General features: G+C 39.7%; 2 protein-coding genes across 2 annotated transcripts in view; both read right to left on the reverse strand.

Annotated features, from left to right (window-relative positions):
• The window catches only part of LOC135463920 (dyslexia-associated protein KIAA0319-like protein), a 54,947-nt gene extending 51,056 nt beyond the window's left edge, over positions 1-3,891 (reverse strand). Inside the window, exons 1-2 of the mRNA XM_064741385.1 lie at positions 3,814-3,891; positions 1,321-1,941 (exon numbers count right to left, since the gene is read on the reverse strand). Of these exons, the coding sequence (XP_064597455.1) occupies positions 1,321-1,666 (346 nt within the window). The 5' untranslated portion in view covers positions 1,667-1,941; positions 3,814-3,891. The remainder of the gene's footprint in view (positions 1-1,320; positions 1,942-3,813) is intronic.
• An 8,726-nt stretch (positions 3,892-12,617) lies between these two features.
• The window catches only part of LOC135463921 (elongin-A-like), an 11,163-nt gene continuing 4,651 nt past the window's right edge, over positions 12,618-19,129 (reverse strand). The window contains exons 3-6 of the mRNA XM_064741386.1: positions 15,444-15,545; positions 14,373-14,454; positions 13,662-13,856; positions 12,618-13,388 (exon numbers count right to left, since the gene is read on the reverse strand). Coding sequence (XP_064597456.1) covers positions 13,243-13,388; positions 13,662-13,856; positions 14,373-14,454; positions 15,444-15,545 — 525 coding nt within the window. The 3' untranslated portion in view covers positions 12,618-13,242. The remainder of the gene's footprint in view (positions 13,389-13,661; positions 13,857-14,372; positions 14,455-15,443; positions 15,546-19,129) is intronic.

Here is a 19,129-nt window from a genome sequence, read left to right on the forward strand (position 1 = left end):
AACTGAATGAATGCATGCTTGGGGTTTAACATTGTACTTAACAATTTCATGTTGAAGACTGAGTGAATGCATGCTTGGAGTTTAACATCGTACTTGACAATTTCATGTTGAAGAATCAAGGTACATGGACAGCTAGATTTAGACATATTTAGAGGATGTATAACTATGTTAACTTGCCTCACTACAGTATATTATACATCAGAAAGGAAATTTTGTCTGTGACATTAAATACATGTGCACACTTTAAGGGCATTGATTCTCAGCCTTGGATGTTGTATACAGTGTATACAGTGACCTGGTAATGGCAGCTGTCAAAACAAGAATGCAATAACATGAAACTGCGACAGGACTCTTGGACAGTTTGGCTAAAGTGTACAAATGCATATACATGTGTAATATATGTAATACAAACTAAAATCAATCCACTTCAGTAACAAGGGCAATAATATGATTTCTTCTAGGGGGTGAGGTCAAAACGCCCTCTAGCAAGGATGCCCTCTATCTAAACACCCTCTGCCTAAATGTCAGGGGTCCCACATGTGAGTAGTTGATGGTTTACAACAACAGCACTGGTAAGTCAGCGAGCATCCCTGTAAGCCTAGATATTTTTGGAAGTACATCACAAATATCAGTAGGCCTAACTGCGTAATCTTTGTCAGAAATATCACGTCCACAACAGATCACCGTGTTCATTTCTCTATACAACAACAATCATATTTACATGTAAGTAATTTACAAAGTTTAAAGTCCAGAAATAATATAAAATGTGTATTTTACAATGGCAACATTTAACAACTTTTATAGGCCATATATACATAGAATACGATTTGATCACAGACATACATCAAAGCCCATGCCGCTAGCTTAAATATATATGCATTATATACAGTATAGAGGGCGTTCTGGCTATAGGATGTTCTGGCTATAGGATGTTCTGGCTAGAGGGTGTTCTGGCTAGAGGGCGTTCTGGCTAGAGGGCATTCTGACTCTAATTATCTTCTACATATGATGATCATCTACCATGTCTACATGCATACATGAACAGTTTTAATACTTTTCATGGAAGTTATACTTCGAAAAGGCCATCCGGAAAAAGATGTTTGTTAGGGTAAGCCAAACTTATCACGAAAATAGATCGAGCAATGCAGTGAGAATTTTTTTGAATTCTGGCTAATGAGAGACGAACAAAAAAAATAACTTTCATCAAAGCTCAGAAAAAAAAAAAAACAACTTTAGAGTAGGTCCATTTATTAATAATTAATGGCCAACGAATGGCCAACGAAAATATTTTTGATGATGGCCTGAGACTGAGTGACTTACCTGGAATACATAAATATATGGTGACAATGGCAGCCAGCATCTTCCATAAGGACCTCGTCCGTTGCACAGAATGATACAACAGTGATGTTAGGGACCAAACAACTGGGTCTTTTCGTAAAGTGCCCACTTGGGGCCACCACAAGCCCTGAGGGACTACGTTCATCAAGACGTCCGAACAACAAAGCTTCCTAACACATGTGGGGTGATGCCATGGGCATCCAGATAAAATGTGTGCAGATCCATGGTTCTTGCAATCTCTGTTACCACACATATTTCTGTTTGTAAGATCGGTTGTGCGGGCAGCTTGCTGACCACACCTGTCCTTGTCATGATGACTTAATCCCATGGTCCCCAAACACCCACAAAATACAGCGCTCGTCAACCATGATCAAAGCTACACAAGATGAAGCCCCTATGCTTCCAGTAAACCTCACAGTTCCTCTGCTGTTATAACACAATGTATACACGCAGACAGGTAAATGCAATTAAGTTCCATCCTCCCCCACAGGTAACATCCACATTGTGCGACTACGCGTACTGGTAAATGTACCTGTTTTTAACACATCCTTAGAACATTATTAGTATTTTTTCTTCTGGCTGTAGGATGAAATGTTTCCACACCTGAAACAGAAGAAGGGTAAACTGTTGTTACGCTGTTTTCTCAATAGATTTTATATTCTGTTACATGGTATAGACCCAGATGTCTATTCACTCAGCTGACCTCTGAGAGGCAACAGCTGTGTAAGTTAAGTACATGTCTGTCTAAACACTGATCCTAGAGCCAGTCAGTAGTTTATATAGGCCGGATGATGAAGACCCAAGGCTGCACCATGCACAGTTGTTCATCTAACCATACTCATATATCCCCTAAGTAATATTAAATGGATCAATGAAAAACTTGAGAACTCAGACAATTAATCTTGTCATTGAAATTCTAGCCTGAGGCAAACAGCACATGTTTTGTACCACATATTATACACATATGGCCTGATATGAAATGATGTGATGGTGATAATGACAGGAAAATGTAAATGGAGTGTTAAATAAAAGCTAATGAAGCAGATTTTACATGTATATGTGCAAAATGTACGATGATTTATTACTTGTTTATTTGATTGGTCTTTTACGCTGTACTCAAGAGTATTTCATTTATACAACGGCAGCCAGCTTTATGGTGGTGGAAACAAGCAGAGCCCAGGGGGAAACCCACGAACATCCCTGAACAGGTTGCTGGCAGACCTTCCCACTTACGGCCGGAGACGAAGCCAGCATGAGCTGGACTTGAACTCACAGCGACCGCATTGGTGAGAGGCTCCTGGGTCATTAGGCCGCGCTAGCGCGCTGACCAACTAAACCACGGAGGACTCTGCAGCAGAAATGAATTTTTTTGATTTAGTTCAGCAATTTTGTACCAAACCTTTTTATTTTAAGTTTATCGTGTACAGAAGAATGCAGGTAAATGTTATTAAAACATACATATACACACTATGTATGCACTACGAATCTCGTATCGATTTTATAGTATACATCTATTGTTTATTTATCTGATCGGTGTCTACACTACACAGCATTATGGTGGGCATGCCAAGAGGAAAACTGGGCTGAGGTCATCCGCAGGTTGCTGGAAGACCTTCCCATGCACAACCAGAGAGGAAGCCAGCCTGTGCTAGTCTGGGACCCTTATAAATGCGTAAGCATTTCACTGAAACCCATTTCTGTGTAACAAGGGCTCTTCTTCCTGGTCCACATTGGCGTCACCTCACGGAATCAAAAGCTTCCCCAAAATTATGTCTTGTGTGAAACCTACACAACTGGTTATAACACCAACATCAAAAGCTTCCTCCCAAAATTCAATTACACAATTTAGACCAATTAAAGAGGCCATAATTGAATTTGATATGACGTTTATTTCTCTTAAAGTTTCTTTCAGTGTTAATTGCTTTACAATCTCTATCTCTTTCATTCACTTGGATAAAAAAAAATATTACCCTTCCAAAATACTCTATACAGTATTTCCTGATACGGTTGGGTTACCCCCAAGAAAGAATTTCTGAAGGGTGGCCTTAATGTCTCAATACAGTCAGGAGTTGTGCAGTCACGGGAGAATATGACCCCACTCACTGATCTCTACAGGTATATTTACACATATTCCCAGCAGAAGAACCTACTAAAGCTATCACATGTATACCACATTTCATGCAGCATGCTCCACGCCCTCCGTGGCCAAGCAAATAGTATGCTAGTACATAACTATGACTAAGAAGCCCCTCACTAATTCAAGTTTAAGCCCAACCCAGGCTGGTTTTCTGTCCTGTCTTACATCTACCAGCAACATGTGAGTTCCACCTGGGTTCTTACCTGTTTCCTGCCACCCTAATGCCGGTTGTAATCGCATAATGAAAGGTTCTTGAGAGTGGTGTAAAACCACCAATCAAATGAAAAAATACACATAAATAAATAACTGTACAGCATTATCCTACTTGTGATATTTACCTGTGAGACAACGGCTTTTGACTGCAGCTGCAACCAGGAACCACTCTACATGTATGCCCCTCACCACAGAATTTACAGAATACTAGAAAGCACCACTACCACTGTTGAACAACCCATTCAATTGACATTCAATTACAGCTAAAATGAGTGTCAGAAATTACAACCTGTACACCAGCAATGAGAACAAACAGGCCAGCAGTAAATACAAATACATAACACAGGTTAATAATACAAAACTTTCAAAGTTGTGCTTATCAACTTCTACAAAATGGTCAACAAACGATGACAGTCTAGTCATTTGAAACTAGAATCTTCCAGGTGTTTACAATTATAAGTTTGATGTTACATCTTATAGATTTGACAGTTCCTCACTTTAGCCTAGACGATAAATTTACATTCAATGCACATTTAAATGTGTATGTACAGGTGTGTTTAAAATAAACCATAAATTAAATGATCCATGCATGCACCAAATGTTTAATATACACATGACTTTGATTGCGACCAGAACATGTTACTTTCTGTACACAATTTAAAGATCTCACAACATTATTGCATGCAGTACATTACAAAACTGGTTCTACTCCAACTGTTTAGTAACAAGGACTGAATAAATATTTGCATGGACAGCTGATCCAAAGGGAGTCTGCAGAACGAAATCCGACTGGTCTCCAATATCTTGTCAAATGTCACAAAGTAGAACAAAGTAGGTAAATATCTGCTATGGATTATGTAGGTCTACAATTTGAATGCATCAGCGATGTCCCTGATATGACTGATGTGAGTGCGAAGAAACGCGAAAGGAAGTCGTACACTGATCGCCACAGCGTTGACCTTTGGCGTTTTCTTTAACAGCTCTGCATAAAAATGTCAGCTTACACAAACTACTAACAAAGACTGCTGCGAGTAAAATAAGTAGGTGGAATAATGAAATATCCCAACGTTCCGAGTAACATGCGAATGTTTTACATACATCTGTGACCAGAATGCATGATGCTTACCTGGTGTTTGTGCTCATGAGAACTACGTCATCGATTCCAGTGCTCCTCTCTTAATTGGTCTGCAGAATATTTTTCGTCCAATCGCCTTGCAAGAAAATGATTTGTTCGGAGGATGTAAACATGGCGGCGCCCACGTGTCAATGAACGTAAATATTTACAGCAAGTGAGTTTCTTTTTATAGCGGTGATATAAACTACTTGCGAAGTTCAAAAATCCCACTAACGGGCCCACGTTTTTTGCAAACAACTTATTTTTAGCCAATGTCGCGATTTTCTTACATCTCGAGATCTTAGTCTAGTCCCATTCGCCATGGTTTGATACACATTTCAAACGTTGCCCTAGGCACCCTAGGCTACAGTTTGCCCCGAAAGACTCCAGCTCCTTTTCTTACATTGACCTAGCGTCGTTGGAGTCTCATCACTTACAGCTTTAGTTTCGTACTCAACGAAGGTCCAGACCAATTCTCTTCGTTATCGAACATGTCTCGTGCAAATAAAAGACACCAACCTAATGACCTGCTTTCCGAGTCCACCGCATCACCCCCATACCTCCCTACTCGGTTTAGAGTAGATTTATTTTATCCATGAAGGCTTCTACGGTATATGTTCCTAACCCACTACTCCACTACTCTACTATGAAGCAGAACATGCGCCTAGCTGCTCAAAATGGCTGCAGTCGCCGAGGAGTGTATACCTTGGAAGGCTTCATGGCTATAATAAATCTATTCTAAACCGAGTAGAGACATATGCTAGACCTTTGTTGAGTACGAAATTAACATTGTAAACGTTGACACTTCAGTGGTGCTAGACCAGGATAAGAAAAGGAATTGGAGTCTTTCAGGACTAGCGTATATTGTGATAAATGGCATGAATAAACCCCAATCATTATTTCAGGTGTTTTGCCAGTTCCACAGTTTTAGGCAAGGCATGATTTGATGATAGTTGCTAGATTGAAAAAACATCTCGCATAATCGGGTTTGTTGGCTCAATGGCACTGTTAGCAGCTACCTTAAAATCTTGTCCTTTAGCCGTATTAGTTTATGAGAGCCCACGCCTTATCCTGCCTAAATCTGTGTGAACTTGTGAGAACACTGAAATACTGATTCCACTTTTTAAGATGACAGTAATTCTGTGCATGTGGTCCGATCTATCAAGACACATCATCAGAGCGAGGCATATCAACATTGTGTCCGCCTGAATTATCTCTTACATTGTGCTACATGTATAGGTGAAATTTATTAAAGCATAATTATGACCCATTAGTTTTGTCCAGCTTGGAAGTTTGTAACATTAAAATGTACAACCAGTGTTCAACATATTGTCACATGATAAGTCTTTACTAAAGAAAGCTTAACAACTGGGTCATAATTGTATGATTTCATATTACACTGTGAGATGATGTAGAAATTTGATTTGAAAAAGTTGAAATGTTGTTGTTGGATTAATCTACATGATATGAAATGACTTTACTCTCGGATGATCCTATATCTGAAATAAGGGCCTCCATGGTTCATTTGGTTAGCGCGCTAGCGCAGTGCAATGACCCAGGAGCCTCTCACCAATGCAGTCGCTGTGAGTTCAAGTCCAGCTCATGCTGGCTTCTTCTCCGGCCGTACGTGGGAAGGTCTGCGAGGAGCCTGCGGATGTTCGTGGGTTTCCCCCGGGCTCTGCTCGGTTTCCTCCCACCATAATGCTGGCCGCGGTCACATAAGTGAAATATTCTTGAGTACGGCGTAAAACACCAATCCAATAAAATAAATAAATAAATATATCTGAAATAGATGCGGCACAATCAGAAAATAACTCGCCTATAAGCATTCAATAGCTGTGTCTGCATGATCCTCTCTTTGCAGAGTAACCTTACCTGGTTGAACTCAAAAACAATCCATAAGTAGTTTCTTACTTCAACTGCAGCTTGGATGTATTGTAGACGTGCTGTGTGGAAGGCTTTCACTTTTATCTTGAGATTACCTGTGCACTTCATGAAATAAGACAAAGTTCAACATTCCTAGCACTGCAACGCTGACGAGTTCAGTACTTCATAGAAGGTTTTTGGTTTCTGAGAAAGATGTCCTACTTTGTGCAATATGTGGTTTTACGGAAAGACGTACTGAAAACACTTAAGTGGCCGTTCGGAGCGGTGGTCACGCAAGCGTGTCATGCTTGTACTGCTGTTATACATGAGAACTACAGAGATCCGAACACACAACAATACCTGTCCAAAATTGACGAGATGCACAAGGTGGTCCTAGAGGTGAGAAATTATTAAAGTGATTTGTGTATATTTGTTTGGTTATTGGTGTTTAAAGACATACATGTTCTCAAGGATGTTGACTTAAATTGGTGTATGAAAAATTTGGTTTGATCAATTTTAATTTTTGAACCTGCCTTCTTTCCGTTGTACAAGTGAAGTATTCTTGAGTACGGCGTAAAACTCCAATCAGATAAATAAATTAATTATTGTCACAATGACATTATTAGGAACTTACATGATTTAGATAGTTATATCTGTGGCATTTCTGATTAATTGGGGGCCTCCGTAGCTCAGTTGGTTAGCGTGCTAGCGCAGTGTAATGACCTAGCAGTCTCTCACCAATGCGGTCGCTGTGAGTTCAAGTCCAGCTCATGCCTGGCTTCCTCTTTGGCCGTACCTGGGAAGGTCTGACAGCAACCTGCGGATGGTCGTGGGTTCCCCCTCAAGCTCTTCCGGGTTTCCTCCCACCATAATGCTGGCCGCTGATGTATAAGTGAAATACTCTTGAGGAAGGCATGAAACACCAATGAAATAAATAGGTGTAATTAATATGCGAATTATGCGAGTCTTAATGAACATTCAGGGTAATGTGCCTCATTAGGTTAACTCACTTGTGTGTGAAATAGTTTGTGAAAAGATATCGCGATAAAAAGGTAATCGTTAAAAGAAAACTGTAAACTAAAGAAAGAAAGATGCAAAACAAGGACAAATGCTTAACATGCTTTTTGTTTCAGGCAGATGGTGAGAGTGACCTTAGGAAGCTAGCAGAGTCTTTGACAGAAGCAAAAGTCGCCCACAAATTGTGGATAGAGCAGCCAGAGGGAATTCCCACGTGCCTGGCTGTCATGCCCTACAAGAAGGAGGACATTCAGTCCCATTTCAAAGGGCTTAAATTGTTTAAATAACTTAATTAAATTTAAAGTGTAAATTATTTTGTAATACATGTACGTTGTTGCTTTATAAATTGTTACATTTCTCTTTTGAATGCTATGACGTCAGGTTTATTGATTCATTGGTTGATTATGAAATAATGTTTTTGATTTTTTCTGTAAAATGCCAGACATAAGCCATAGAAAAAGTGCAAACTACATGTGACTTAATACATCAGTAGTGTAACTCCTAAAAAAGACTTCATTGTGACTCAGTTTTTCGGCATTTTATGTAGCCATCATCAGGAGAGCATTTCCCTTCCCCTCCACCTCCTCCCATTGGCCCGAATAGCGCAGTTGGTAGAGCGCCCGCTTCAGGAGCGGTAGATCTAGGAGAGATAGATCCAGTATCAATCCTGGGTCGAGTCACACGTAAGACTTTAAAAGAGGAAGTTGTAACTTCCTCGCTTGGGGTTCAGCATGGAGGGGATAGTGCAACGACTGGTTGACCAGTATCAGTATAATGTTTTGGGCAGGGCACGACGTTAAACCCCAATCACTCACTCACTCACTACACCTTCTCACCTCCCCTTCCAACCCACCTCCTCCCCCCCACTCCTCGGACTTTTTCTCTTGTCACAACCATTCATAACAATAGTCATATTTTACTCGTCCTTTGTTTATTAGTCAGTAGGTTATCTAACCTATAGTTTATGATTAGTTTATTCTCTGTAATTTCTGTTTACAAGCCCTTAAACTAACTGTTTATGGGTTTTGTTTGTTTAATTACTATAACAACCCATATCACTGCACAATGTATATATGTCATTGCCTGTTTCATTTTGAACACTCTCCTGATGAGGGCTAAAACAAAAGAAACGAAATATTGTGTCACACTGAAGTCTTTTTTTCGGAGTTACACTACTCGTGTATTCTGTAACTGTATAAAGCACTTTGACAACTTACTTATGTAATTTCTACTTAATCTGCTTATTTACTAAGATAAGAGTTAACACTAAAACATTATCTCTTTATGAAAAACTGTAGAACAATTACTCTAAAATTACCTCACCTAGAGAGAGAGGAACTGACGAACAACAACATTTGGTGTGAAGATTTGTACTGAATGCTTGGAGTGTCTTTTACAGCATAATCTTTTCAGATTGCACAAAGTTTACCCCATTAAAATCTGCGTTATTTTATGGTACAATACGATATAACAACCCATGTCACTGCACAATGGTCATTGGCTGTTCCATTTTGTACACTCTCCTGATGAGGGCTGGTATAAAAATGCTGAAATTTTTTGAGTTACAGCGAAGTCTTTTTTTCGGAGTTACACTACTCATGTATTACATTAACCTCATCAGGACATGTGCCCTAAATGACTATAAATTTTGTCCATGATGAACTTGTCAGTTTTTCCTGATTTTCAGTTCTATTGAGTTTAGAAGGTGTTTTGAGGTTTGCTTGATTTTACATAGGATGATATTCTACGAGAAAATTATAAGTTTTCAACACCAAAAATAATATTTTGCGACATTTTACATGTATCTGCCCCCCCCCCCCCCCCCCCCCCCCCCCCCCCCCCCCCGAAATGCACTTTTGTGGGTGAAATTATAGATCATGTGGGGTATTTGAGGAATCCTCAGAGGTATTTGACTCCCGAGGTTTGCAGGGTTACTTTGTGCAGGCGGGTGGTTTTTCTCCAGGAATTTGACCTACAAACCCGATTGTCCATACTCAAGGATATTACGAACCTGACCTATGTGCCATCGCTTATATGTGGGAATCAGTTTTGAGCACCAATGGCTGTTTAATCCTCAATTCCTGGAAACAAACATTGACGTCAGCTTCCCTGCAGATTTTTTCTATTTTATGTTCAGTTGTAGACATGCTGCTGCTTTATTTATTTATTTATTTATTTGATTGGTGTTTTACGCCATACTCAAGAATATTTCACTTATACAAAGGCAGACAGCATTATGGTGGGAGGAAACCGGGCAGGGACCGGGGGGGGAACCCACAACCATCCACAGGTTGCTGACAGACCTTCCCACTTACGCCCTGAGAGGAAGTCAGCATGAGCTGGACTTTGAACTCACAGCGACCGCATTGATGAGAGACGGCTGGGTCATTACACTGTGCTAGCGCACTAACCAACTGAGCCAAGGAGACCCCCGACATGCTGCTACCGTGTAAGTTAAGACTAGTAATCGTGGTAATGGAGGCACACCTCTTCCACCATGGAAAATTCAATAATCGCAAAAGTTTTTGGCTTATGCAAAGTGTTTACTGTCTAACCTCAACTGTCCCTTTTCACTGGTGTCACAAAACCCTGGGTCTTTCCACAGGACTTAAAACATTAGGCTTCAATGTTTCAAAGAAAGTGCTCAGTCACATCCAGTATAATTCCACTTATAAGGCCAGTTGTGGATGGAGGAAGTTTACCATCTATGATTTGCACGGGTTAAGTTTATTTGGCTATTTTAGTCACGTCACGAAGGTGTCTCCTTGTAGCAGGCAGCACCCAGTGCATACACGTTTATAATGCTGCCTCACTGGAATGCCATGCCAGAGACTTGGTGCTCGGTCCATTCCCACTGAGCACCAAGAGAGGTAGTACCAAGAGATTTGGGGAGCCCGGGGGAAAACCCCCGACAATCCAAGGTTGCTTGCAGACCTTACTTGGTCCGATCTTTGGAAGTTAAAATGTTAACCTACTGGAAAAATGTAAAAAACTAAAGTATTATTTCAGGACTTACATATAACACTAAAACTGAATTGTTGCGGATCAAATTTCAGGCCATTTGCCATCAGCATTAGTATCAAATTCCTCAGTACATGTACATTCATAAGCCTGCCAAGTAAAAATATTGGACAGTTGCACAGAAATAAAAAGAAAGGATAAAATTTCCAAAGATAAATTTATTACAAGACATTCAGTTGGATCATACAGATATTATACATGTAACACGTTTCCCAGCATGTCATAACTGATCACCAACATTTGATTCACATCACAGGATCTATCAGACTAATAAGAAAGAAATACAATAAACCCAAATGAAAGCACTTCCGTAATAAAGTTGGTTAGCCAGCATCACACTATATCGTCCAAAAATTGGATTAAAATATCGCGCAAGAAAAAATCGGCTGAAAGGAAAAGATTCCAAATCAAATCGTAACAAATTTATGCAACATAGAGTTGTTTGATTATGTAGTCATTATAACAAATGCAAATTGGATTATCAGAAGAAAAACAAAGTGGTGAAGCTTAAAATGAGAAACGACATCAACGATGTAAAGAGAGTTTTAGAATACACGTAAAACTATGTATTTCCAATTTTTCACATGCAACAATTTCTAAGACTTGGAAAAGATCACTGAAGATAACCGTTATAGTACAGTATAATTTGCACTCACTTTCTGGATGAACTACACAGAAAACAGAAGTATAAACATGCAACTACGTGGTAACTAAATGGACGCACATGGACCCGCTGCATTCTCGCCCATCCGCGAAAAATGACCTGTTTTACAAGAACAAGATTTTTCAGGACTTTCAAGGACCCCTGTTAGTGTACAAAGCTTTATAGTGGGAGTTCATGATAAATACTATTTTGGTCATATTTTCATTGTTCCATTTTGTACATAATGCCATGTATTCAGCTTTTTGAAAAAAAACAAGATCTTCGCAAAAATTCTTTTTTCGAGGACTTTCAAGGTTTCTAAAAACCTTTCACCAAATAAATATACATACAGGTGTAAAAGGTTTCACTTTCCACAATAATGCCTAGCTAAAGGGAGCTGCAGCAACCTGTGGATGGTCGTGGGTTTCCCCCCGGGGCTCATCTCGGTTTCCTCCCACCATAATGGTCGCCATCGTATAAGTGAAATATTCTTGAGTACGGCGGTTAAAACACCAATTAAATAAATAAATAAAGGGAGCTCAAGGCCACTTACACACTTTCCTGTCATGACATACTGGTAGACTTCGTGTAAGGCTGGCCAAATGGTTATACCAACCCATCAAGCATTAACACGCACCAAAGCTCAGAGGAACGGAATCTTAAAAGGAACCAACACCTACTGAGTCCCATCAGCTGAAGGGCAAATGTGTTTGTTTATTTATTTATTTACTTGACTGCTGTTCTTTCGTTGCACTCAAGAATATTTCACTTATAAGACGGCAGCCAGCATTATGGTGCGAGGAGACCAGGTAGATCCCGGGGGAAACCCCTGACCATCCACAAGTTGCTGACAGACCTTTCCATGTATGGCCAGAGAGGAAGGTCAGCATGAGCTGGACTTGAACTCACAGTGACAACATTGTTAAGAGGCTCTGTCATTGCGCCGCGCTGGCGCGTTAAGAACCTCGGCCATGGAGGCCAACTGGATGTGTTAATAAGGACCTGAGCACAACCCATTCTCGGTCTGTTATAGGATAACGTGAAGGTGGCTGTACGTGAGAAGGTCTGTCAGCAACCTGTGGATGGTCGTATGTATCCCCTGGGGCTCTGCCCAGTTTCTTCCCACCATAATGCTGGCCGCCATCGTATAAGTGAAAAATGTAAAATCTGGAATACAGTGTAGCGTAAAATGTGTGAAGCAAATAAACACATCACACGAAGGTATGCTTATGTATTTTCTCATGAGCAGTATGACACCTGAACATGCACAACAGAAGTACAAATATATATACAAATACGAACCACAGAATAAATCACATTCCAAAACACACGAATCATATGCTCTCATACAACAGAAACTAAAAGTCGTACTATTTAAATATTTCTTTGTTCATCTGTAAATCTTGTCACCTCACAAATGAATATTCAAACGCTTTCGTCTGTTCATAACTTAAAACAAAGAGAAAGATCTTGTGTATTAGCTTTATAAACTTTTGATCTCAAAATTAAGTTTACATTTAACGTTAAGCGAAATGAATTCTGTTATACAGCAGCGCATGTTTTCACTTCTGCGTTTTTATATTCACATAAAAATGAACATAAATTTTTTTTTCCATAACAGGTATATTCCCACACTTAAGATTGTAATCACAGAGAAATCACACAGATTTACTGATACGGAAAAAAATAATTAAAACAAACTTTAAAAAAGGCGTATTACATCGTTAAGCTGTGTATCAAACTGGAGTACACTTTTACTTCAATGAGTCTTTTTCTTGCAACGCGGAAGCTTTCCTTCCACTCAATACCCGCCGTCACAATGAGAACTACTCATGGCTATGACAGCACTTTCCTTGACTTTTTCACATTTATTATGAAAATATCTCTGAAATGTTATATTGCTAAAATGGCCTTTTGCTCCTGGCCGACAGACAGACAAATGAATCTACCTTGCTGATGACAGGTGAATTCTAACGCCTTTGTAGCTTTTTGATCATTTTCATTGTTTTCCTGCATCATTGGGGCTGGTGCCTTCATCACTGAAAAGAGAAAGTAAAAGAATACACAGTTTTACATGATATCGAGACAGAATTGCCTCACTTTGAGTCTCGGACACAACCTCTAAGGACACTGCCAGTTATGCTTGGTATACACAAGAGCCTGGCGCCCAACTCAACTCAACTTGACGACTTCATCGAGTCATAACTGTTCGTGTGTGCGACATGAGTTGGATGACATTTTAAGCTCTTGTGTATGCCGCGATTTAAAGACTAGAACAAGACGTAAGACAGTATTGACTAAGACTGACTCACCTCTGCGTGGAGCTACAGGAGCTGTGTCCATGGCGAGGCGACTCTTGAGACTCGATCTCTGGTAGCCAGCTGGGTTAGGTTTGGACCCTGAGGGGCTCATGTCCACTGTAGCCGTCCCATACTTCATCTGTTTTCGTCTCACATCTCGCGGCGGTTTGGCAACAGTGTCCACATATGCGAGCTTGGTGAGACGCACTGAAAATAAGAGTTGATTTATTTATTTATTAATTTATTTGACTGGTTTTACACGGTACACAGAAATACTTCAGCCAGAATTACAGTGGGAAAGAAACTGTGCAGAGCCCACAGGAAACAAACAAAAACAAACAAACCATCTGCAGGTTGCTGTCAGGGCTTCTTCCATACATCTCAAGTGGTGTAAGTTTGAGTGCATTAATGAGAGGAGCCTGAGTCATTGCACTGCGCTAGAACACCAACAATTTGACCATAGAGGCCTCTTTCAAACATTAGGACACATCCTGAACTGCCTATTAAGAAATAGCATGACTCCTTAAACGTGCAACTATAACAAACCCTTGTTTGACTCTTCCCTGTTTCCTGGCCACCATAATGCTGGCCACCATCATATAAGTGAAATATTCTCGAGTACATTGCAAAACACCAACCAAATAAATAAATAAATAAAACGCTTGATCACTGCTCTCTTGTCTGTTAAATTGGGGTTTCAGGTTAACAATTACGCTAACACACCTGGGGCCTTCCTCGCCTCTTCTGAAGCTGCAATGTTAGCCTTTAATTTCTGAAGCTTCGCCTCTCTTTCATCGTAGCGTCTCTGTCAAAAACAAATAAAATCTGAAATCTTATTTTTTTTTTCACTCCCCTCATCTATTTCAATACACCCTGTGAGTGAGAAAACCTGTAAACACGTTTATTGTGCAGCCTCACTAAAACATATTTGCAAAGACACCAGGCATGAAGCCTCACTCAATCGCAATGTACTGACACTGGGCTGACCAGTGCTTGGCATATACCCTTATTAAACAAATCCAAAATTCACTTAAGAATCCCCTTTAGTGTGTGTGAAACTTCTTGTGACAGGGCAAGTCCATGCCCACAAAGTGCGCCACAACTGAAGTATTGTGCAGAAGACACCAGACCTGACACCGCAACACTGTCACATTATACTGACACCGGGCAAACTAGTCCGTTTCCTTGCTCTAACCTCTCAGTGTTGAGCGCAAAGCGAGACAGCAACAAGTGCCATTTTTGGTAAGACCAGAACCGGGTCCTGCATCTTACATTTAGGCCACTGAAGCAGTCATGCCAAGAGAGACGTCTCAGATCATTAAGCGTAGACTAATCCAATATGGGTGGATGTTAAACTGTCTTCAACAAACTTCATGTACAACTACCTGAATGACTCGACAAATGTTCTCGACAATTTAGCGCCACCAAGGTTTCAAGAACATTGCAGGCAGGCGAATCTCCGAGGGTCTTGTTTGAGGTTGGGATCGCTGCATATACTGCAGGGACAGACAGCTTCTTGTCAGAGCAAGTTGTCTGCCATAAGCTTTATGTAAGATCACCTTCATATCAGAGTACTCTTTCACAAAAGGAGCTTTTCGTTGACTTTCGTCGTACATAATGTCACCTTATGGCATTATAACCTAGGCAAAATCTTTTCAGAAAAACACTTACCAGAAAATATGACTTAATACAAAGTTTTATGAAAGTGGAGCCAGTGGAGGTAGTGAGGAGCATGACAAGGATTCCCTGTACAAAGCTGAGAATGAACCCATGTCCTATGGTTTGTTTCCTTACCAGATACAGTTCTCGCCAGGATTCCATCTCGTCTGGTTTGGCGCCCCGGAAATCCCGGTTACACAAAATCACCCACAGCTCATCCGTCTCACCCAAAAATTGCTGAAAGAAAAAAATCCATATAATTCAGCCTTTTTGCATTTGATTGGTGTTTCACTCCATTGCAAATAACATCCCAATGATGCCCAGAATGTTCTACACTGACAACAAAAACTGAGCAGATCTTCATAGCCAAATACTCACCATTCTGAAGAGAATATTTACTATTTCTATTTTTCAGAAACAAACCACAATCTCAGTTATGCCCCAGTTATTCCAAGTTATTCAGATTTATAATTTACCTGTACACAAAAGTCATTACTGTAAATGTATAAATAAACGTAATTTATGCACATTTGGAATTTAATGTTTGGAGACAAAACTACATATGTTGGATTGGTCAATTTCTGGGCCTCACAAAAAGTACACTTTTATCAGTCTACACAGTCTGCCTTCTGCTTGAATACACACCTTGCAAACATGCAAAAATGCTGAACAATTACTCAGTACCTAATTCTTCTAATTTTTGGAATAGATATTAAAAGTGCTGGAAACAAAGAATTACATTTCAATCCCAGTTTTTTTTTTGGGAGGGGGGGGGGTGTAAAGATGTGAATATATGTTGGTCTATAGATGGACCAACTATGTGCTAACAGACATTGAGTATTCCTGCTATGATCGTACGTATATTGGCATAAAAACGCAGATCAGGTGTCCAAAAAATTAAAGGAACTATGATATATGCAGATCAAGCCTTTTGGAAGCACACATATTGTGAAGTAAACACACGTTGTCCCTTAAAGGTCTAAGCATCCAGGATAGCTACATGTATGTCACATGAGAAACAAAAATGGCCATAATTAAGTCAAAAACACACAAAAAGTCCCTGAATTCAAACTTGATGTGTAAGTTGGCATGGTGAACCATAATTTATGAAAAAGAAAAGAAAAAAAAAACCAGTCTGGAAAATTATCAAAGTACAAAAAACTGGATAAATATGGCCATAATTCTGTGAAAAAAAAAAATATGCAAAACTGATGCAAAACAAAAAGATCACTCTGCCAGGCATCATACATGGAGTTAAGCCATGTACCAAATTTCAATTTAACATGAACTGTTTTGAAATAAAGTCCAGAAAACTGATTTGTGAAGGACCGATGTGACTTGTTCCCTGCTGCACCAAAATGGGACGAATAAAGTGTTCTCAGAGAACTCCCAACTTTGTATGTATTGTTGGTATCTCAAGAACGGAATGGCTTCAGAAGACCTAACATTTTTTTTTTACCTAAGCAGCCTCTATACCTGAAATGCATTCCACTGATATGTAAGTCATTTCAAAACACTCAACACCCAAAAACTACCAACGTAAGAAATGCAGTGTTATTGTAGTCATATAAGCGGAGGAATTTACTGACTGGTGGAATGAACGAGTTGTGCAACAACAACACTAGTGTTTTTGTGGATTTTTAGGAAGATTTGTGGATGATAAGGACTGAATTTGGGCAATCTTAATTATACAGGTACAAAGATGGAGTGCTTAAATCAGACTCACTGGATTGTAGTCCTTCAAGTCTGTACAACTGTTCAGCAGAGCATTTCTCTAGGACAGGCTTCAGAATGTAATATGGTACACCTCCTACATAGTCCAGACCTGTTTCAAAGAGAAACACTGATGACTGTAACAAGACAGACAACACAGACAGGCATCAGAATATAATATAGTACAACACCTACACAGTCCCAGACCTGGAGTAGACCTACATTTAAGTAAAGGTGATTTGCATAGGCAATAATAAGACAGAGTACACAAACAGGCATTAGAATGTAATATGGTACACCCCTACATAGTCTAGACCTGTTCAAAGAGAAACACTGATGACTGTAACAAGACAGAGAGTACACAGATAGGCATCAGGATGTAATATGTACACCTCCTACATAGTCCAGACCTATTCAAAGAGAAACACTGATGACTGTAACAAGACAGACGACACAGACAGGCATTAGGATGTAATACAGTACAACACCTACACAGTCCAGACCTGGAGTAGACCTACATTTAAGTAAAGGTGATTTGCATAGACAATAATAAGACCACAGAGTACACAAACAGGCATTAAAATGTAATATGGTACACCTACATAGTCCAGACATGTTCAAAGAGAAACACTGATGACTGTAACAAGACAAACAGTACACAGACAGGCATTAGAATGTAATATGGTACACCTACATAGTCCAGACATGTTCAAAGAGAAACACTGATGACTGTAACAAGACAAACAGTACACAGACAGGCATTAGAATGTAATATGGTACACCTACATAGTCCAGACATGTTCAAAGAGAAACACTGATGACTGTAACAAGACAAAGTGTACACAGGACGTCCATCAGAATGTAATATGGTACCACCTCCTATATAGTCTACACCTGTTCAAAGAGAAACACTGAAGACTGTAACAAGACAAAGTGTACACAGACGACTATCAGAATGTAATATGGTACACCTCCTACATAGTCTACACCTGTTCAAAGAGAAACACTGAAGACTGTAACAAGACAAAGTGTACACAGATGACCATCAGAATGTAATATGGTACACCTCCTACATAGTCTACACCTGTTCAAAGAGAAACACTGAAGACTGTAACAAGACAAAGAGTACACAGATAGGCATCAGAATGTAATATGGTACACCTCCTACATAGTCTACACCTGTTCAAAGAGAAACACTGAAGACTGTAACAAGACAAAGAGTACACAGATAGGCATCAGAATGTAATATGGTACACCTCCTACATAGTCTACACCTGTTCAAAGAGAAACACTGAAGACTGTAACAAGACAAAGTGTACACAGGACGACCATCAGAAATGTAATATGTTACACCTCCTACATAGTCTACACCTGTTCAAAGAGAAACACTGAAGACTGTAACAAGGACAAAGAGTACACAGATAGGCATCAGAATGTAATATGGTACACCTCCTACATAGTCTACACCTGTTCAAAGAGAAACACTGAAGACTGTAACAAGACAAAGAGTACACAGATAGGCATCAGAATGTAATATGGTACACCTCCTACATAGTCTACACCTGTTCAAAGAGAAACACTGAAGACTGTAACATGACAAAGAGTACACAGATAGGCATCAGAATGTAACATGGTACACCTCCTACATAATCCAGACCTGAATAGAATACATGTAAGTAATGTGATTTGTATAGATGTATAACCTTGACTTTGCAGATTACCGTAAGAGTAAACTATGCAAAAAAATTTATTATACTCTTTTCCACATGTGTGACGCCATATGTACGAGTCTGGGGAATAATGGCATTTTGTCTCCAACAGATATGCCCCAGCGCTTTCAAACTGTTGAACCACTTTCACGTAAACAATGACACTGACCCACACAGTGACATCACTATGTTACCATGGTTACTGCAACAATGTTTATACAACAATGGCTCATTACTTCATGTCATGGAATTCTAAATTTTCAAACACATAAGAAAAATGGACTAGTACGGAGAAATGGTGTATCACAGAGAAATGGCCTATTACAAAGAGATGGCCTATTACAGATTAATGGTGTATCACAGAGAAATGGCCTATTACAAAGAGATGGCCTTACAGAG

This window comes from Liolophura sinensis, chromosome 3 (genome assembly GCF_032854445.1).
Source record: "Liolophura sinensis isolate JHLJ2023 chromosome 3, CUHK_Ljap_v2, whole genome shotgun sequence".
NCBI lineage: Eukaryota > Metazoa > Mollusca > Polyplacophora > Chitonida > Chitonidae > Liolophura > Liolophura sinensis.